The sequence below is a fragment of the Cervus elaphus genome, chromosome X (genome assembly GCF_910594005.1).
Source record: "Cervus elaphus chromosome X, mCerEla1.1, whole genome shotgun sequence".
Taxonomy (NCBI): domain Eukaryota; kingdom Metazoa; phylum Chordata; class Mammalia; order Artiodactyla; family Cervidae; genus Cervus; species Cervus elaphus.
The window spans coordinates 116,843,493-116,866,466 of NC_057848.1; the positions used below are offsets into that span (position 1 = coordinate 116,843,493).

Consider the following 22,974-nt stretch of genomic DNA (forward strand, 5'->3'; position numbering starts at 1 on the left):
AATTTTGCCCCCTAAGTGACATCTGGCAACAGCTAGAGAAATTTATGTTTATCACAACTGCATGTCTACTACTGAAATGTAATGGATATAAGGCCAGGGATGCTACTAAATCCCTTGCAGTGCACAGGATAGCCCCCAAAATGAAGAATTATTCAGTCCAAAATTTCAGTGGTATAAGGTTAAGAAACCTTACCTAAATTATTTCTCCTTTAGACAGTCCTGGTTGCTCAGATGGAAAAGAATCTGCCTGTAGTGCAGGAGACCCGGGTTCAATCCCTGGGCCAGGAAGATCCCCTGGAGAAGGAAATGGCTACCCAATCCAGTATTCTTGACTGGAGAATTCCATGGACAGAGGAGCCTAGTGGGCTACAGTCCATGGGGTCGCAAATAGTCACACACAACTGAGTGAATAACTTTCACTTTTAGACAGCATAGAGTTGGAGCTCAGTTTTTCTCCTAGTGTGACAATTTCTGCCTTTTGATTGCAGTATTTAGTCCAGTAACATTTAATGGCTGGATTTATGACTGCCATATTTGCTACTGATTTTCTATGTTACATATCATGTTGGTTCTTTGTTATTTTCTCACTGCTTTCTTGTGTGCATGCACTTGCATGCTTGCTTTCCCTGGTGCACTTGTGTGTGTGCTCGCTCGCTCGCTCTCACGCTCTCTCTCTCTCTCTCTATACACATATATATGTATATATATATTTGTGTGGAATTTAAATTCCTTTTTTAAATTATATTTTTGTGCTATTTTTTATTTTCATAGAAGTTGACCCAGGAATTACAATCATCTTGATCACAATCTACTTCAGTGTGATGCTGATTTCAGTCCAGTAAAATATTGAAAGTTTCTTTGATTTTAGCTCTATTTCCACATACTTCCTTCATAGTAGTATTTTAAAATATAAGTTTTCTGTATATAGTACAAACCCAACAATACAGCAATATAACTAATCCTTAATTCAACTTTCTATGTTTTTAAAAGTTTAGAGAGGAGAAAAATATGCAGTTTTTAATAGTTACTCATATTTACACTTTCCAAAGGTCTTTATTTCCTTGTACATATTTGAGTTATTGCCCATTGTCATTTCCTTTTATACTAAAAAGACTTCCTTTAGTATTTCCGATAAGGCAGATGTGCTAGGAACAAGTTCTTGCAGTCTTTGTTTATCTGAAAGTGTCATTACTTCACCTTCATTTTTAAGAAAAAACAACTTTATTGGTTTATACATAATTTACATTCCATAAAATTCACCCAATGTATGATTCAATCATTTTAGTAAACTTACCAAGCTATGCAACCATCACCACCAATACCCCATAAGAACCCTGGTACCATTTTACAGTTAATACCTGTTTCCAACCCCAGCTCCAGGCAACACTAATCTATTTTCTGTTTCTATACATTTGCCTTTTCTAAGCATTTCATGTAAATGGAATCACACAGTAGGTGACCTTTTGTGCAAGACTTCTTTCATTTAGCATAATGTTGAGGTTCATTCATGGTTTAGCATGAACCACTACTTCATTCTTTTTAATCATTAAATAGTATAAACAGTCCCCCAGGGTAACAGGGACTGCAAAAACAACTGTGCAAACTGAAAGCAAGGAAAGCATTCTTAATAATCAATGGGGAAACATAATTGTTCAATGATCCTTAAAAAATGTCATCAAAACATTAAGACTCTTACTCTTGTCTATAAATGTAAAAGAAATGAAACGAGAGCAAAACTAATATTTATTTAGTATACTTTAGAACACCCAAAATATTAAGCATTAAAGTTTTTTTTGTTAAAAAAAGAACTATCAAAAGTAGTTTGAACAGTGCTTGCTTTCTTTTTCTCACTGTATAATTTACATTACAGAGGGACACCGACCAAGCATCTTTTCTATGCCTTGGTGAACTGTCACACTCCTTTCTAGGTTAGGATCAGCTTCACATTATATCCTTAGCACTTTCCATGTCTTGAAATCTCTCCAACAGCTCCTTCAATCTGAAGTGCTTTGTTGTTGTTTTTTTTTTTTTCTGGCATCACTTCCTCTGGATCATCATCCTTTTCATCACAACCACTTTTATCAATAAATTCTTCACTAAGTTCATCTGGCTGTATATCTAGTGTTTCTCAAATGGTGGCAATGTTGACATTTCTGCTATCAACCCTTTCTTCTATTATTCCCTTTATGTTTGATACAAATTTCTCTTCCAGTGTTGTCACTTTTCACTTGCCTGCTGCACTCTCATCTTTGCTGGCCAATTCCCTCTTTCAGTTAGCCATTTTTGCAAAATGTCACATAGGTTTGTCACTGGGAGACAAGGAAGCAACCCAACTGCAAGCTTTGCTGTCTGTACGAACTGAATAATAGGTGGGTGGTGACCATCACGAACAGACTCTGAAAGATTGGTCACTCATCTTGATGTCCATCTGTTATTTATGTAGTACAAACAGTTAGCAGGAAAGACTGAATTTTATGCAATTACTCACAGTTAATATACCATGGGATCCCCTGATGGCTCAGTGGGTAAAGAATCCGCCTGCAATGTAGGAGACACAGGAGACTCGGTTTGATCCCTGGGTCAGGAAGATCTCCTAGAGGAGGAAATGGCAACCCACTCCAGTATTCTTCCCTGGGAAATCTCATGACAGAGGAGCCTGGCAGACTACACTCCAAAGGGTCAAAGAGTCAGACATAACTGAGTGAAATTTGAACTATGTTGTTAGGGGACTGGTGTTATTTAACCATGGTCACTGAAATTCGTATAAATCATACTGATGCGAAGTGAGGACTACCCGTGTTTTGGATGGGTAGGGTTTCTAACTTGCTTCTAACCAAAAGAATATGGCAAAGGTGATGGGATAGCACTCTTGTAATTATGTTACATTATATGACAAAGGTGAAATGATTTTTCAGATATAATTCAAGTCCCTAACCCTGTTATGAATTCTACTTTATTTGAAATTAACAAGCTAGTTCAGCTTTCTTTTGTTTAGCATTTGCATGGTGTATCTTTTATCGTTCCTTTTATTTTGAATCTGTATCTTTATATTTAAAGTGGATTTCTTGTAAACAGCATACAGTTTAATCTTTTAAAAAATACAATCTGACAAGTTCTGCCTTTTAGACCATTCACATTTTCACATTTAAATTACTGATTAACTGTAATCAATAATTACTGATTACTGATCTGGCAGGATTAAAATCTACTGTCTTGTTAGCTATTTTTTATTTGTTTCATTTGTTCTTCATTTGTCTTTTCCTCTCTGCTTTTTTTTCCCATTTATTTTTATCAAGGGTGAAACAGATCACCAGTCCAGGTTGGATGCATGAGACAAGTGCTTGGGGCTGGTGCACTGGGAAGAACCAGAGGGATGGGGTGGGGAGGGAGGTGGGAGAGGGGATCGGGACGGGGAACACATGTAAATCCATGGCTGATTCATGTCAATGTATGGCAAAAACCACTACAATACTGTAAAGCAATTAGCCTCCTCTCTGCTTTCTCTAGGCTTTACTGAGTATGTTTTATGATTCCATTTTATCAGTTCTATTGCTACCTTTACTTGATGCTTGTTGGCTTGGTAGCAGGGAGGTAGGAAATGGGGGCAGTCTCTTCTATTCTGATCAGTTCTCAATATTAGATAGGTACTGTGGCCCTGGGTCTTGGGGCTGTGGCCTTCATAAGCATGTGATCCTCGTTCAAAGCAAAATTCTGGGCTCAGAAATATGATATTCCTTTCCTACTCTAAGAGTTCAATTCAATTCAGTCACTCAGTCATGTCCAACTCTTTGTGACCCATTGACTGCAGCACACCAGGCTTCCCTGTCCATCACCAACTCCCAGAGCTGAAGTATAGCTTCATTGTTTTTCCTGCTCTCCTTTCCCAGGCACAGTGGGTTTCCACCTGTTTTTGTTCCCTTTCTTCCTGCAAATGAAAACTTTTGTTCCTTTGGGAGATGAGGAGATACGTCTGGGCAGATTTGGGCAGTGGCTGTTGTTCCACTATCTTAGCCAGCATACAGGAGACACTTTCTCAGGAATCTTCCTGATCTTCCCTGTGAGGACCTGATGGGGACCATGAAGAAAAAGTCTGCAAGAGGGTGAGAACCTTCTAAACCTATGGCCCCCAACCTTTGGCAATTCATTAACAATTTGATCTTACTGGCTTATATGACATTCAGCAGTGTCTATCTCAGGTAAGCTAACATTCCTGCACTATTTACCCCTACAGTGGCACCTGTGTCTTCTGATTTGGGGTTAGTAGTATGGTCAGAAACCTCAGTGTTCTGTTGGGTTCAAGAAAAATCATGAATTTGCAATTTGTCTAGCTTTTTTCTTGTTTTAAGGATGGGAACTCTACAGTGCACATCTCTGAACAGAAATCAGAAGGCTGTTCATTAGCTTTTCAAGTGTACTTATACTTTACATGCAGTCTTTTCCCACAAAGTCTAGACATTTGAAACACTGAAAGACTGTGTCAAGCAAATTACAATGTACTAACAATTCACTGGGCATTTTGCTAATCCAACAAATAATCTAAAGATTGAACATTCCTAAAGTGTTGATATCTAATTAAGGATTCTGATCAGCTTGAAATAACTGATATACCTGCCTGGGTTACAATAATTTCAATTGTTGGGAATCCTCTGGCAGTCCAGTGGTTAGAACTCTGTTCTTTTACTGCCAAGGATGTGGCTTCAATCCCTGGTCAGGGAACTAACATTCTTATAAGCTGAGTGGTAAGGCCGGAAAAAAAAAAAAAAAAAACTTGTTTTCACCAACTTATATGTTCCTGTAACACACAAAATGTTTGATGTCCATTTGGCCTTTTGAGGTAGACTAAACTCAAGCCTGTATCATTGACCTTGTGTCATTTTCGGGGCCTAACCAGGCCCTCCATACCAGTGGGGGAGACTGAGAATACAGCAGGTGCTTAACTGACTCACTCCCCTGGAGATGCCCTCTTTTACAGAAACCCAACTGTAACTAGGACTGTTCCTAGTTAACTGAATTGTAGAAATTAAAGAGACATCACTTTAAAACATGGACTCAGAGATTAGTACCCTCCACAGGCACAGTTTCCCTGGCTGAACTCATCAATAAAGGGCTTAGAGATGCTAGGATACCACTGTTAACATAGCCCTGTGATTAAAAAACAAAAAGACACTGTTACAGAAATATCTACCATTTTGTTTATAAAGATTAATAATATATACATTAAATTATAATGTTAGTTACACTACAAAAAGGGTCCTTCCAGGAATATCCTGTTGGTCCAGTGGTCAGGACTCAGAGGTTCCACTGTCATGGCCTGGGTTCAATCCCTGGTTGGGGAACTAAGATCCCACAAGCAACACAGTGAAGCCAAATAAAAAATGAATAAAAACCATAAGGGTCCTTCCTTCTCTCCTCATATCTACCATCACTTCCTCTCCTTAAATAATGTATAATAACTCAATCAAACAGCATCAGTAGATAAGCTTACAAAATAGCGGATGTGGGGTCTGTTCATGCAGATACTTAACATTTCAACTGAGAACAACTATTTATCATAATTACCTCATCCCATTCTTTAGGCATATATTATCATAGCAAATCCAGCTTTTACCTTAACACCTAGCTTCCTTCCCCCCAGACTGCTGACAGGAAGATTGGCTCTTTGGACCCTTGACCATGCAGCTTTCCCCCTCCCTTCTGGACCATATCTAGGTATTAGAAATATTGTATTTCAGAATGGACATTCAATTTGAGGAAGGATCTTCACACCAGTCCTGGTCTTATGTGACCTCAGATCCATTTTCTACCCTTTGTTGTTCTGCTACATGTTCCAGGGGACAGGAAACAAGGATGAACTCCTGTAATCTACATTTCCAGGTCCCCTTCCAAGTGGCTTCCAGTTAAATTCATCCAATGGGTGGCACCAGTGAGAGACAAGAGGGTGAGAGGAAAGAGGCGAGGGTATCTCAGGCAACCTCACTCCAGGACTCTGGTAACACCACCTTCTCCCTACGTCCACCCTAGGGGTGACAGTGGCTTCCTGCTGTTGCTTTATCCCTAGGTCACTTCAATGCACCCTGGTTGGCTTCTCAGCTTTTCCAACGCCTGTTTCACAACTGTCTCCTACTGAACTACTTGCTTCTTTTTTTCTGACTGGACTGGGATTGAGACTTTATCTGCCACATCAGAGCACTACCCTTTACCAAATATCCCCACAATAAATAAAAATCACTACTGTAAAGAAAAAATACTGCCTGTCATTCCAGTTCTACAAAGATCAAACCATTAGCCACTACAGTTGCCCACCAGTTCATAGATATTCTGGCTTCTCCATCACCTCTTAGCAGAAGTTCCTCAGAACTATCTGAGAGGCTGTCTCCCAGGCTCAGGTCCCCAAATAAAGCTCACAACTTTCATGTCATGCATTTTTTTTCAGGTGACACTGCAGTATTACCGTCTTGTCTGTGTCTCTCTCCAGTGCCATCATAAACACTCTACACAACACTGCCATTGAAAAGAGACAATTTTCTCATTCATACCACTGAAGAGAATCACTCCAGCTCATTCATAGCCTACTCTGTTAATGAATGCAATTGTTTCTTTCCCTGGTTCTCTCAGCAGTAAAAATGTACCATAGCCAACAGATTCCTAGACTAGAATAAGATCATCCATGGTAGGCTTGTTTTAAATGTGTGTTCATGTGTATATAAAAATGCATAGCTGTTGAGGTATGGCAGAAACCAACACAACACTGTAAAGCAATTATCCTCAAATAAAAAATGCATAGCTGTATAAAAACACAGATACACACATGAAGTCCAGAGTTCAATATAAGTAACACAAAAAGAGTGTGTATGGGGGTTACAATGACCAAAAAAAAAAAAAAAAAGACCAAAACTCCTTTATGGAATTAAGGCATCCACTCCGAGACAAGACAGAGAAAGAGGGACTGGAATTAGCTTCATGCTTTAAACGAAAACAAACATAAATACATGAGATAATGGTTTTCAAGACACTGAAGAGGAGGCAATGAAGAGGTGATTGAGAGATGGGGGCGGGTAATAAGGTAAGTTCTTGACTACTCCAGCTTATTGCCTTAAGAGAGTTTCCAAGCCATAAAACAAGGAGGGGAAACAGAGACATGTCTAGCTAACTCCCGAAACTGACAAAGCTGGGATTCTGGATACAAAGGCAGCTAAAGTTCACAGGACTAAGTACCAGAAAGGAGACCCAAACACAGAGAGAATCCTGGAGATCCACAGGGGTCTCTCCCTCAGGTGTTCAGGAGAAATCAGCATATGCCTATGAGGAGAAAGAATAATTTGAAAGGATTTTGAATACAGGGTTTTTTAGGGGGCATGATAAAAGTGCCCTAAAGTTGTGGTAAATAATTGATAGAACTACATAGAAAATAATTAATACAGAAGATTTGAAATAAAACAGTCAAAACAATTCTGTTAAAGAATAAAGATGGAGGACTCACACTACCCAATTTTAAGATGTACTACAAAGCTGCAGCAAGCAAGATAGTATGGTACTGGCAAAAAGCTAGATATAGAGATCAGTGGAACACAAGAGGAAGTCCAGAAATACATCCACACAAATATGGGCAGTTGAGGGAATTCCCTGGCTATTCAGTGGTTAAGACTGTGTGCTTTCACTGTCCAGGGCTCAGGGTTCAATCCCTGGTCAAGGAAGCAAGATCCCGTAAGCTTTGTGGCATGGCTATATATATATAATTGATTTTGGAAGAAGTTGCAGAAGTAATTCAATGAAGAAAAGATCACCTTTTCAACAATGAAACATCCACATGCAAAAAAATGAATCTCAACCTAAACTTACCTTATGTCAAAACTTACCTTAGTCAAAAAATAACTCCAAATAAATCACAGATCTAAATGTACAAAATGCAAAACCACAAAGCTTTTAGAAGAAAACAAACCCTCTTGACCTGGGGTTAAAGAAAAAATTTTTAGACATGACACCAAAAGCACAGTCAATGAAAAAGGAAAAGTTGATAAACTGGCTTGCATCAAAATTGAAAACATTTGCTCTGCAAAAGACACTGTAAGATGAAAAAAAGCTACAAACTAGAAGAGAACATTTTCATATTACATATCTAACAAAGGTCTTGATTCCAGAATATAAAAAGAACTCAAAATTCAAAGAAAACAATAGAATTAGAAAATGAGCAAAACACTTGAACAGTCACTTCACCAAAAAGAATATGTGAAAAATGACAAATAAATACAAGAAAAGATGTTAAGCATCAGGAAAACGCAAATTAAAACCACAATGAGATACCACTACACATCTATTAGAATGGGTAAAATTAAAAATACTAACAATACTAAGTGCTGGAGAGAATGTGGAGCAACTAGAACACTTATATATTGCTGGTTGGAATGTACAACTACTCTAGAAAACAGTTTGACAATTTTTTTATAAAGCTAAACACATGCTTACCCTATGACTCGTCAATCCCAATACTGGGTATTTATCATAGAAAAATGGAAACTTACATTCACACAAAACCCTGTATGCTAGTGTTCATAGTTCATGCGTGCTCAGTAGCTCAGTCATGTCTGACTCTGCAATCCCAGAGTGTATGGACTGTATGGACTGTAGCCCGCCAGGCTCCTCTGTCCCTGGGATTTCCCAGGCAAGAATACTGGCATGGGTTGCCATTTCCTCCTCCAGAGAATCTTCCTCACAGAGGGATTAAACCTGCATCCCCTGCATTGCAGGCAGATTCTTTACCAATGAGACACCAGGAGAGCCAGTAATGTTCATAGTAGCTCTATTCATAATCACAAAAAAAAAAAAAAAAGACTGGAAACAATCTAAATGTCCTTCAACTTGCAAACAAACTACGGTATATCCATAAAATAAAATTCAACTCAGCAATAAAAAGGAACTAATTATAGATACTTGCAATGACATGGCTAAATCTCAAAGGCCTTATGGTGAGTGAAAAAATTAATCCCAAAAGGTTACATACTGAAGGACTCCATTTATGTTGATATTTCAAAGACAAAACAATAGTGATGAAGCACAGGTCAGTGACTGTCAGGGCAGTGTGGTAGCATGAGTTTTTTAGGGTGAAGGAATTCATATTCACCTCAACTGTGGTGATGGTGGTTACATATATCTATACATGTTATAAAATTCATAAAACTGTACATAGAAAGTCAATATTACTCATGATAATTTTTAAATAAAATTAATAAATCTAAAAAAGAGATGATTTTTTAAAATAAAAGTGTCATGAAATTGAAGAAGCCTCAGGAGCACAAAAAGCTAACAGTCAGATGATACCACCCTTCAGAATAAGTTAATATAATAGGCCCGATGTTGCTATCTCTAGGAGGCCTGCTTGTATGACTGACCCATACAATAGTTCCTGAGAATTTGACCTGTAAAATATCCCCCATGCTACTAATTGATAAGGTTGTTTCATGTGCCTGGAATATTGAATATGGCTAGATAGTTTCTACAAATGTAATCCATACAGCACACCTGCTTTCTTCTGGCAACCAGAAATTTTGGTAAGAGTACTTAATCAGTCCTTATTTTAAAAAAAAATATCTGAGACTTGAACAAGCTCTGCTGGGCAGAAATACTGCATTCATTGTTGCATTTACTTGCTGCAAGAAGCTTGTTCTGTGAAACTCCACCCCTTTAGAAGCCCACATCTAGACTCTTTCATATTCCACCTATTACATCTTTCTCCCTTGCATATAAAACCCTAAAGAATATACACCCAGAAAAAAAAACCTGTTAGAGATGATAAAACAAATTTGAGCTGTGGTGTTGGAGAAGATTCTTGAGAGTCCCTTGGACTGCAACGAGATCCAACCAGTCCATCCTAAAAGAGGTCAGTCCTGGGTGCTCATTGGAAAGACTGATGCTGAAGCTGAAACCCCAATACTTTGGCCATCTCATGCAAACAGTTGACTCATTGGAAAAGACCCTGATGCTGGGAGGGATTGGGGGCAGGAGGAGAAGGGGACGACAGAGGAGAGATGGTTGGATGGCATCACCGACTCGATGGACATGAGTTTGAGTAAACTCTGGGGGTTGGTGATGGACAGGGAGGCCTGGCATGCTGCGATTCACGGGGTCGCAAAGAGTCGGACATGACTGAGTGACTGAACTGAACTGAACAGGGTATAAAATCAACACCCCCCAAAAAAAACTTCAGTCCTACTTCTATATGCTAGTAATGAACAATCCAAAAAGGAAATTTTTAAAAATCATATACAAAAATTAACTCAAAACAGATCAACAGTCTAAACTTCAAAGCTAAAACTGGGAATTCCCTAGAAGTCCAGTGGTTAGGAGTCAGATCTTTCTCTGCCAGGGCCGGGTTTGATCCCTGGTCAGGGAACTAAGATGCTACAAGCTGTGCAGCTCAGGCAAATAAATAAATAAATACTAAAACTATAAAACTCTTGGAAGAAAATATAGGAGGAAAGCTTTATGGCATTAGATTTGGCAATGATTTCTTCTTGGATATGATATCAAAGCATAAGCAACAAAAGAAAAAATATATATAAACTAAACTTCATCAAAATTAAAACCTTGCACATCAAAGGACACTACCACAGAGTGAAAAGGCAACCCAATGGATAGAAGAAAGTATTTGCAAACCACATCTGATAAGAGAATAATATCCAGAATATACAAAGAGCTCCTAAAACGCAACAACAAAAAATAACCCAATTTTTAAAACAGGCAGAGGTGTGAATGAACACTTCTCCAAATAGATATACAAATAGCCAATGAGCATGTGAAATGCTCAACATCTCTAGCCCTTGCTACTGCTGCTGTGGCTAAGTCGCTTTAGTCATGTCCGACTCTGTGCGATCCCATAGATGGCAGCCCACCAGGCTCCGCCATCCCTGGGATTGTCCAGGCAAGGACACTGGAGTGGGTTGCCATTTCCTTCTGCAATGCATGAAAGTGAAAAGTGAAAGTGAAGTTGCTCAGTCATGTCCAACTCTTCGCGATCCCATGGACTGCAGCCTACCAGGCTCCTCCGTCCATGGGAGTTTCCAGGCAAGAGTACTGGAGTGGGTTGCCATTGTCTTCTCCTCTCTAGCCTTTAGGGAAGTGTAAATCAAACCCATAATAAACTAACACTTCACAACGACTAGGATGACTGTCTTTTTTTTTTTTTTGGCTGCACCAGGTCTTAGTTGCGGCAAGTGAGATCTAGCTTCCTGACCAGGGATCACACCTAGGCCCCTGCATTGAGAGGGCAGAGTCTCAGCCACTGGGCCATCAAGGAAGTCCCTAGGGTGACTATTTTAAAAAAAGTATTGGAGAGGATGCAGTGATATTGGAACCCCTGTACACTGTAGTGGAAGTGTAAAATATTGCAGCCACTTTGGAAAACAGTTTGGTAGTTCCTCAAAAAGTTACCCATATAAGTACCTTATGACACAGCAATTCTACTTATAGGTATATACTCAAAAGAATTGAAAATAGGGACTCAAACAGATACATGTATACAAATGTTCATAGCAGCATTATACCACCAGTTGCCAAAAGGTAGAAACAACCCAAGTGTCCCTGAACTGATGAATGAATAAACAAAATATAGTGTGTATATACAATGGGATACTAATCAGCCACAGAAAGGAATGAAGTTCATATACCTACTACAATATGGATGAACCTTGAAATTATTATTCTAAGTGAAAAAAAATCAGATCAAATATTGTATGAATACACTTATATGAGATCTCTAGAATAGGCAAATTCATTGAGACAGAAAGTAGATTAAAGGTTATCAGAGGTTAGGAGGAGGGTGGAATGGGGCATTATTGCTTAATGAGTACAAGGTTTTTGTTTGGGAAAATGAAAACATTTTGGAAATAGTGGTGATAGCCACACAATTTTGTAAATGTTACAAATGTTAGCAAATTATACAACTAAAATAATTAAAATGACAAACTTTATATTATACATATTTTACCACAAGAAAAAAGAAAAAACCACCATGTGGCTTATCAGTTAAATATACAAGTTTCTGCAAACATCTATTCACCTATCCCTTCATTCTCCTTCCTTAAACAGTTCTCTGTGATTCAAGCAGATGTTTTCAGAAAAGCTTCCTTCTCAGTGTAAATCTGAGGCACAAGAACTTGAAGGATCTTTAGTGCTAAGCGGTGTTACAGCATCTTTTTGTTAGACAAGGTAGAATCCATTAAATAAATGTTGCCATAGCACCTACTATGTGTTATGACTGTTCTAGGGACAGAGACAGCAGCAAACAAAAGACACTCCATCCTGCACTGGGTTTCTTTCTAACGTATTTTGGAAACTCTCTCCAAAATACTGATATGCCTGTGACAACTAGCACAGTAAGAGCAGAGAGACCCAAGAGTGTGACAGACCCAGCTCAGTTTGCCTCCCCACCTCTGTGATAGTGATGTGTAGAAATGAGAATACTTTTAGGCAACTACTCCCATCTGAGAAGGCCTAGAGCAGCCATTCTGATCATTGTTTGACTATTTTCCCCGGTAACACTGGAAGCCTTCTGTCATACTGTCTTAGTTCAGGCTGCCGTAACAAAGTACCACAGGCTATGCAGCCTATAAACCAGTGAAATTTCTCTCTCCCAGTCCTGGAGGCTGGAAATCCAAAATCAGGGCACTGGCATGTTCCGGTCCTGGTGAGAGTCCTCTTCCAGGCTGCACACTGCCAACTTCCTGTTGTACCCTCACAGGATGGACAGTTCTCTGGGGCCTCTTTTTAAGAGCACCAATCCCATTCATGAGGGGCTCCACCTTCGACCTAATTACTTCCTAAAGGCCAAATGTCCCATTACCATCATCACCCTGGGAGTTAGGATTTCAGCATAAGATTTTTGAGGGGCACAGACATTCAGTCCGTAACGCATGGCAAGGGAGTAACACCTGGAATGTGGCCTTTGGAATACAAATGAGCAGATATCTTGGCTTCACTTGGATTCAAGGGCCCAAGGCCAATCTAGCATAGGAAAAGGGATTCTTCTAAACTGGCCAACCTCACCCCTTGCAGCTGTATACTGGAATTTGGAGCCAAAGCCCCAGCTAATAATAAAGGGTCACTTTGCTTTGTTTTATACTCTGGGCATGAATTTCCCTCAAAGACCTCCTGGAAGCAGGTGATCAGGGCAGAATTCAGGTTCCCCTCTATCCTGGCCAAATACATCCTCAACCTATTGATCCCATCCTTCAATAGATCCCCATTTACCAATCTCAAATGTGTGACCCTAAACAAATGAGATACTAAACCTAACTTTCAATTTATTCATCTGGCAAAATGGGACCAATAATACAGTCTTCATTACATTTTCTGTGAAGGTTATATGGCTTAAACTATGCAAAATAATATGGTGCTTGACCATGATAGTAGGTACTCAATAAACAGCTGCTACTTTTTACCACATTTATTTAATTACAAGCAGTGTAGTGGATGTATTTAAAGGATCAAAACAAATATTCTGTAGCAGTGAGTTTCAAATTTCAGTATTGAAATTTCAGTATTTAAATTTTAAATTTCAGTATTTAAAATCCCTGGTAATGCATTGAATCACAGATTTCTGGGCCTCACTGAGACATTCTCAATCAGTCTGGGGCCAGACCTGCCATTTTTAACAAGCTCTCCAGGTGATGCTGATAGGTTCATTGAAGCAACTTCATAAACTCGAGATGAATGCCCTATTCAAACTGGATCACTTGAAAATTTACTTTATCAACAACCAACAACAAAAATGCATGCAAATCCTACTACGTTTCTTTTCTGGTTATGTATGACAAAGTATTATTCAAATACTTCAGCAGAGATTGGCTAGCTGCTTTCCAAACCTGTTCCTCTTACTCCAACTAGACTACATCTTCCTGCCTCCCTTCCAGTTCAATGTGGCCTCATGACCAAATTCTGTCCAACAGAAGCAGCAGAGCAATGTGCACCACTTCCAGGTTTAGTATGTAAGTCTTCCCCTTATGATCTTCTTTTCCTTCCTTCCTTCATGGGCTGGAGGGCGAGGATTCCAACAGCCCAAGGGACAGATAAGCCACAAAATGGAAGGCACCTGGTCCCTGAATCACCACTACATGGAGAGCCACCTGCCAGATCCCTGCACTGGCCCATTACATGAGAAAAAATGAAGTTTTCTCAAGTTAGGCCATGGAAATTTGGGGTTGGTCTATTAAAACAGCTAGCATTACCCTAATACAGATATCTACATTGATTAAAAGAGAGGGAGCAAGCTTTAACCCAAAGAGAAAACTCTCCTAACATATACGCCCTTCTAAGTGGAACAGAGGCAGTTTTTCAAAAGACATGTGAACCTGAAAATCAAAACACTGAAATGAAAAGTTACTGATTCTCAAGTCATGTAAGCCTAACCATTTCATGAAACCTTCTGTTAGAGTTTCACAGTGTCACAAAGAGTGTAATGAGAGTAACAGATGGTTTATCCTCACATGGTAGAAGAGTGAGAGAATCTGGTCTCCTCTTCTTATAAGGGCACCGATCCCATCATGGAGACTCCACCCTCATGACCCCTTCTAAATCTAATTTACTTCCAAAGACCATCACAATGGGGAATGGGACTTCAACATGTGAATTTTTGAGAGGACACAATTCAGTCACTTATCCTGCCTTTCTGCTTCCCTTGACATAGACAGACTTTTGGAAGAAACCAGGACAACTGTCTTACAGATTGTCCCATATTTTGGATATGTCTGTTTTCACATGGTATTTTATAACTTATTTCCCTATCCCCTATATTTCCTATCAACTGGAAGATGCCCCTAAAACCTCCATTAGATTCAGATGAAGCATGTGAAGGATGAATACCACAGATAAAGCTGTCTGCTTCCTCTTATAACACAACAGGAGGCACATAATACTGGACAGTTCCATGAGGACCAAGGATAAATTTGATGACCTGGTTATAAGATGCTGACTGCCAGACCTCTCTACTGTAAAGGCACCTTCTTTCCTTTGTGATAGATAAGTAATCTGTGGTGTGATATTCAACACCACGCAAGTACCATGTTCCCCCACAACCTCTCACCTATGGCTCTGGAATTCATTGAAAATCCTTGTCAAAGTTAATTATCTTTGGGGGTTGTGAAATGGTGATTTCTAATTACATCATTCCAAAAAGGCTCTAAGAAATGCTTTCAGGAAATATCATTTTTCTAACTTTAAGACACATTTTATTTCCATTTGTAACTTTTAAGTAACAAATGCTACCTAACCACATAACTGATCTGTTTCTAATGCATTTTTTGCTATAAAAAAAGTTGTTTGCTTTATTTTTTAAATGTTTCAATTGTAGAAGTAATGGTCAATGTTATAGAAAGTTGAGGCCATTCAGAAGAGTATAAAAGGAAAAGTAACATCTCCCTTTCCTCCCTCCCAACAACTGATCCCACTGTCAAAGTTTGTGCCTCTTTCCAGAGATGCACACACGTCATGTGTAAATGTATATGTATCATGTTTATGTATTTATATCACAGGACTTTAAAAAAATAAATGCTATACTTACTGCTTTGTGCCTTGTTTTTTCCACAACACTAAGTGAGCTGCCTTAAAAGGACATCTCAAAACACCTTTTTCCCAACTGTACAGTATTCCTTAGTGGGGATGTGCTGTAGTTTAACCAGTTCCTTCTTAATGAGTATTGCAACTTGTTCCTGCTGCAATGAATATCGCCATCTATATAATGTAACACGGTAATGTGATTATTTCTGAAATATAAAGCCCAAGAATGGAGACTGCTGGATAAAAGAGTAGAACAGCTACCTTAGCAAATTATTAACAAATTATTAACAAATGGCCTACAAAAAATTACAATGTATACCTATGGCTGGTTCATGTTGATATTTGACAGAAAACAAAATTCTGCAAAGCAATTCTCCTTCAATTAAAAAATAAATAAATTATTTAAAAAAGAAAATGACAATTCTCATCACTCCCACTAACTGTATCTTAATGCCTTTTTAAAATTACAGCAGGACTCTACCCAAGTAGCAATGCTGACCAAAGAATCACAAGTCTAAATTGAAAAGGAGAACTAATATTTACCAAGTAAGTAGCAGACACACCACACTTGACCTTTACAATATCACAATAACAAAAATTCTGTGAGGTGAGTGACACTGTCTCCATTTTTGAAAAAAGGAAACGAAGGTTCAGAGAGCTTGCCCAGTGTTACACATCTTTACAAGTAAGGGGCCAGCATTTGAACCCAGGGCATCTGGTACCAAACTGAGACTATACAAAGCTTCCCCAATCTAGGGCCAAAGTGAAAGGCTCTTGAAAAAGAGGGAGGGCTCCCAATTAACCAGGAAGAGGGTGGTTCTGAAATGTTTGCTCACAGGCTCAAATGTTAATTTCACACTACTGCAAAAAGCCATAATTTCCCCTTTCAGACTTTGCCTATGAACCCTCCCTCAGCCTGTGCTTAGCAATCCAGCACCAGCAAAACAACAACAAGCCCACGGTCCATGGAACCTTGAAGGTTCTGTGCAACACAAACTTGAAAAGTTGATAGGTGTGGAGGAGGGGCAAGCGAGAAGCAGGTGGTAGGCTAGCATGACAGAGTTAGATATTTTGGACCCGTATCAGCTGTCACAAAAACATTATGGGGAAAGTGGAACTACTCTACACACGAGAGAGAACCACAATTAACTGACACAGTCTGTTTATGCCACCTTTCCCTCCTCAAACACTTGCTATTTTTGCTGCACAGACACGAGGGGCTTGGTAACTTTAGGATGGCACTTAATCACGTACAGAGCCAGACAGCTGGAAGCTCCCTGCACCGACAAAACAAGTTAGACTGGTGCCAGGCGAGTGCCTCACTCGCTGCCCTGCAGCCCTCATCACAGGGCTGGCGGGGGCGGAGCGGGGCTGCCTTCAAGGTCCCTAGAGAGTCAAGTCTATGGTCACCTTCCCTGGTAGCTGCCTGGACCAGTGGTTAGGGAGGAGGAGTGCTTCTAACTGTCCCTTGGTGGGTGGTGGAATTCCTTTCCATTGAAGTGCTAAGTATTCACAGCGTGTCTCTTACAGTCCTTAGGTCCTTTGGGATCTATCTGTGCACACCACTCCTAAAGTACATCAACTCTTCTTTGGAGACAATGAGATAAAAGGAGAAAAGAAAAAGATGGACAACCTCCCCCCTTTCCCAGTTATGTCTCCATTCCAGACCCAGGGCTCCGAAAGTTCCATGGGTACAGCCAACAATTGAAAAGTCACAGAAAATTAATAACAATTTGATTTAAATAGGGAGTAGTGGGCATCAAACTGGATGATTTGAGGAGTATCTTAATATGCCACAAGAATGCCACAGAATGGAAGCATGGACATGCTATTAGGTGATTCCACTTCCAAAGTTCCAAAAAAAAAAGCACAAAAGTATATAAAGTGATGTCTTCCCTCCCACCCCTACATACCACCTACCTTGTTCCTCCCCTACAAGGAAACCAATGGTGTTAGGCTATTGCATGTCCTCCTAGAGATATTTTATGACTATACCAGCAAATACACATATTATCACAATTTATTTTAATATATTACTATATATTAGCACATTGTTTTTATATATATATATGTATACACACACCACAATTTATTTTAAATATTAAAGACTTTCCTCTCAAAGTACCATTTAAGTATTTTTTAAAGGGCCGGGAATTAGATTTTTTTCATTTCGAGGTAAAAGTTTTGAAATTCACAGTTGAACTCTTTCACTCATGAAAACCTACCAACATTTAAAAGTTAAATTGGCTATCTCCATAAATTAACTTGGGCACCCAGTACACAGCAGATACTTAACAAATGTTTCCTTAGATTTTTTTGCCCTTTATTACTCAGAGGACACTCACTTCCTCTACTGATATCAAGAAATGAAATCTGATGTCTTTCTACTGAGAAAGAGAAGTCCCGAAATCTGTACTGCATTCACTTAAGTATTCAAAGATTTTCATATTGAATTTTTTGTATCAAAATTTCTATCCCTTAAGTATATACTGGATAGTTAGCTAATAAAAATGACATCAGAATTCAGATTTGGGGCTTGGGGCGGGGCAGAGGCAGAACTTAAAACAGAAGACTAAATCTCTCTTAGAGAAAAAGAAATATTTTCTCTCAGTTACAGGCAATCCACATCAAGATATTAATATTTGGCAGAACCTAGGACATCACACATTGACAAACAAATTTCTTACCGCATTTCAAAGTAACACTAAAAGCCAAAGACACAGAAGAAAATTACAGGGAATGCTATGAGAGGATGTTGCCTTTTCTAAACATCATCAATTAAACCAGATTTCCATAATACAAAGTGAAACACTACGCTGGTAGCACAATCCCAGTGACTAAAAGATTGAAATGAGTTTAAAAAGTACATATCCGCAAAGGAAAATTCTACTGTTGTTTTCAAGCCTTAAGCTAAAGGTGACTGAGCTCCTAAGAACATGGAGTACTCCTCAGAAAATATATTTCTAAATCTCATTTTCCATGCACTTGGAGCATATATTTATGAGCCTGTCCAATCTACCTTTTAAAAGTATTTCACACTGTACTTTAATGAATTGGATCTAGGGGCTGTAATATAAAAATATTTTTATGGCTAAAGGCAACGCTCATTTGCTCAGAGTCAACCACCTGAAATGACATGTTTCAACTCCCCACTCTGCTATCAGCTCAGGAAACCTTCGAGCTCACCTGCTTTAGCCTGGGCATCAGTCATTTGTCACAGATTGACACAAACCACACCCCAAGAATGGCCAGGTTTTCTGTTCACATCTGTAATTTGCAATAACCAAACTCAGTTTTAGACCCGGTCCTGCTTCAATTCAAGATCTGTTTAGGCCAGGTCTCTTTAAAACCTAGAGGGCTCCAGGAGAGCACTTCATAACCTTGGTGACCATGAGCCAGGGCTGTCAACAATCAAGCACCATGAGTAAGTAAGGCCCAGGGCCAAGGGTAACTGTCACATTAAAGATTAACGTTTTCACTTTCCATTCTCTATCACAGAATCCTGAATGGAAATTGAGTGGAGAGATCCCTCCAGTATAACTGATGAAGTCAAATGTTTCCTACTGGGAACAGTCATTAAGTGGACTCATCTATTTCACATAAGGATGCCAACCTGGGCCTTAACTCCATTGCATTATATTCAAAAGAATACTTGGTTCCCGTTTGAAGTCATGTCATGGTGGGCAGGTGTGAGGGTGGAGGGGGTGGCATGGCACGGAAAGAGGGATGATTCAGATTGCGGCTGACATCCATGCAGTGACGCCAAGATTTGTGCTGACCCTTGTGTATGTAATACACCAGTGCCATTAAACTCAGGAAAGGATGATGGCACAGTCCATCTTTCACAACAAAAGAAGGCTGACTTCAGAATTAAAACCACTACTTTTCCTCTTCATCCACCCTTAAATGTATCTTCAAAGCAGCGTCCTTGTTACAATCAGAGGAATGCAAAAGCTCCTCTTCTCTTAAAGAAAGCAAGTGGGTATAACTTCCCACTTGGACACAAGGGTGGGAGGCGTGCCCATCTTCCCGACTAGGTCCGCCATGGCGGTACATCACCGTAGGTCTTGGACCACGCTCACCTTTCACAATGCTTCAAGCTCCGACTTTATTCACAAGACATTCGGGAACACAGATGTCAGAACTGGGCGCCCACCCAGGTTGACCATTGATGTGGCATCCACCAAGCCCCGTCAGCCCCTACCCAAGTCGAGGAAGCCTCAGCCCTTACCCACCCTCACGGTGGCCTTTCTCCAGAGGTGGAGAGATCCCTAGGAGGTCACCCCCTCCCGCCCTGGCACACACATCCTGTGAAGCTGAACTGGGGCTGGGGGCGGGGGCGCGAGGGGTGGGGTGCGAAGCTGAAACAGAACCGATTGGACTGAACCAGACCACCCCGGTGCCTTTCATTTTCCCGGTTCCCCTGGAAGAAACGTCGAAATGAGGTGGAATTCATTTTCATGGTAATAGGGAGCCCGAAAATGCAGACAGTTGACCTTGGGAGCCGAGACCGTCTCAGCGGGAAACGGAAAAGAAACGAAACACGTCGGCAAGTGAAGGGGGAGCACAAGGCGGTGCGGGGCGGGGAAGGGGGGGCGGAAGCGCAGCAGCCCGGGCGCCCGAGGGGAGTAGGGGACGGTGGGCGAGGGTGCGGGGTGTGCTCACCGTAGATCATGGCCAACCCGGTCTCGTGCAGGAAGCGAACCCGGCGGTGCTTGAAGAGCCAGATGGTGAGGATGGTGAGCGTGAGCAGCAGGATGAAGGTGAGCAGGCTCACGCTGTCCTGCCGATGGCTCTCCTCTGCCTCCTTCTCCGTGGCGAGCTCCTCCATGGCGCTGCTGTCCTCAGCCGCCGCCCCAGAGGAGGAGGCCGCGGCCGCCCCGCGCAGCCCCCGACCCAGCAGCAGCGGCAGCAGCAGCAGCCGCGGTGGCAGCGCCCGGGCCGCCCGCCCCGAGCCGAGGCGCGCCGCGTCACCAAGCTCCATGGCCCCAGCGCCGCCCGCGCCTCCTGCACGCTGGGACCGGCAGCCCGCGCCGTCGGCAGCTTCCCCTGGCGCCACCGACCTGCCGGAGTAGCCGCGGCCGCTGCAGCTCCTCCTCCAGCTCGCGCCGGGCAGGGGCTGGGGCCGCGCCGGGAGTCGCGCTGGGGGAGGGGCGCGCGCAGTGCGCAAGATCCCCAAGCACCGCCCCCCCCCGCCCGCGTACCTGTCCGGCCCCCAGCCGCGCCGCGTCCCCCCCGCCCCCAACCCCTTCCCGCCGCCCTTCCCCGCTCCAACGAGGTCGCCCTCTGGCCCCCGGGCCGGGCCGCGGGCCCCTCTCCTCACTGAGCTCCTCCCTCGGTCCCAGCGTACCTGGCCAGGCCATCTGGGCTCGCGGAGCCGCTTTCTGGGCACTCGCCGCCGCGCTTCGTAAATGGGACGCCAGAGGTCGCCCGTGCCTGGCAAGAGCATCTTGGATGTGCGGACTGGGACCGCTGTATCTGGGGCCACTCGAAGTGTTTGATCCCTGGCCAGTGTGTAGCCGCTCTGGGCCCAGTAAAAGTGGCGGTTCTGGAGGAGCCCAGGAACCTTGAAGCCAGGGTACCCGCGTACACCTCTATTCCCGCATCTCTCAGAGTGACTTCCAGCATTCCGGGCTTCCCAGAATCCGTCAGGCTTCATTCAAACAAACCTCTGCTTTAACCTGACCCAAAGTAAGAACCGATAAGGAGTTAAAATGAGGGAGCAGTGTTAAAAATAGCACCTCCATCACTTGGCAAGTAGAGGGACTTCTTTTTCTGCACTGTGGAACTAACCCTCAGGGAAGCGGCTTGAACCAGAAGGAACTGGACACTTGCCCTTCTGGGCAGATGAGCAGCAGGTGGTTGTCAGTTCAGTGGCTCAGTCATGTCTGACTCTTTGTGACCCCGTGGACTGCAGCACACCAGGCTTCCCGTCCATCACCAACTCCAGGAGCTTGCTCAAACTCATGTCCATCAAGTCAGTGATGCCCTCCAACCAGCTCATCCTCTGTTACCCCCTTCTCCTTCTGCCTTTAATCTTTCCCAGCATCAGGGTCTTTTCCAATGAGTCAGTTCTTGGCATCAGGTGGCCGAAGTATTGGAGTTTTAACTTCAGCACCAGTCCTTCCAATGAATATTCAGGATTGATTTCCTTGAGGATTGACTGGTTTGATCTCCTTGCTGTTCAAGGGACTCTCAAGAGTCTTCTTCAACACCACAGTTCAAAAGCATCAATTCTTTGCCTCTCGGCCTTCTTTATGGTCCAACTCTCACATCCATATGTGACTACTGGAAAAACCATAGCTTTGACTATGGACCTTTGTTGCCAGAGTAATGTCTCTGCTTTATAATATGCTGTCTAGGTTGTTCATAGCTTTTCTTCCAAGGAGCAAGTGTCTTAATTTCATGGCTTCAGTCATCATCTGCAGTGATCTTGGAGCCCAAGAAAATAAAGTCTGTCACTGTTTCCATTGTTTCCCCATCTATTTGCCATGAAATAATGAGACCAGATGCCCTGATCTTTGTTTTTTTGAATGTTGAGTTTTAAGTCAGCTTTTTCACTCTCCTCTTTCACTTTCATCAAAAGGCTCTTTAGTTCCTCTTTTCTTTTTGCCATAAGGGTGGTGTCATCTGCATATCTGAGATTATTGCTATTTCTCCCAGCAATCTTGATTCCAGCTTGTGTTTCATCCATTTCGAATGATGGACTCTGCATATAAGTTAAATAAGCAAGGTGACAATATATGAGGCAGAATTACCCTGGTGGCCCTTTTATGTTGACCTCCTGATAGCCCAGGGAGTTTCTGATGATTCTTAAGACCAGGCCCAGCTCCATCAAAAAAAAAATTCATAAAGTGGATTCTGGATGATAAAGCCTCCCGGAACAAATCCTCAGGAACTAGAATTTTTCAATCCACCTTATTCCCCTGGTCAAGGAAGAAAAGAGAGATGGAATTAATGAATCACTGAAGTCCCAGTGCCTAGCTCTGTGCTCATAAGTGTTTGCTGAAGCACTCTGAAATCTGTACCAACTGTTTGTATTTTCTCCCAGAGGAGTTTGCATTTTTACAAGGATTCTTTGAAGAAAGCAAAGCTTAACTAAAAAGAGTAATAAGGGCAGAGATGGCATCAGGTAGGAAAGATATTTGGAGCACTGCAGATTTCCTGATTCCCCTTCAGGTCCCTTCTGCCAAGCCCGTTTAGTACCTTCTTTGCAACAAGAGAATCTCTTAATCTAGATTTTTAGCATCTTTCCATATTCCTCCAGCCTGTCACACAATCTCTACAAAGTCCATATACCTTGAAGTTTCATGGAAGTTCCCAATGAAATTGCAAATGCTCGAGAAAGTTAACCAATGGGAAAACTTGATCTAATTTCTAGAGACTCACTAAAATCCATTTTGCTGAAAATTGGCCATACTAATCCTA

The 22,974-nt window shown here is 41.5% G+C and overlaps 1 protein-coding gene across 3 annotated transcripts in view; it reads right to left on the reverse strand.

The window, feature by feature from the left end:
• Positions 1-20,672, reverse strand: part of SLC9A7 (solute carrier family 9 member A7) — a 157,159-nt gene extending 136,487 nt beyond the window's left edge. For all 3 annotated transcript variants that reach the window (XM_043895467.1, XM_043895466.1, XM_043895465.1), the window contains exon 1: positions 20,212-20,672. In XM_043895467.1, the coding sequence (XP_043751402.1) occupies positions 20,212-20,530 (319 nt within the window). In that variant the 5' untranslated portion in view covers positions 20,531-20,672. The remainder of the gene's footprint in view (positions 1-20,211) is intronic.
• Between the last annotated feature and the right edge of the window lie 2,302 nt (positions 20,673-22,974).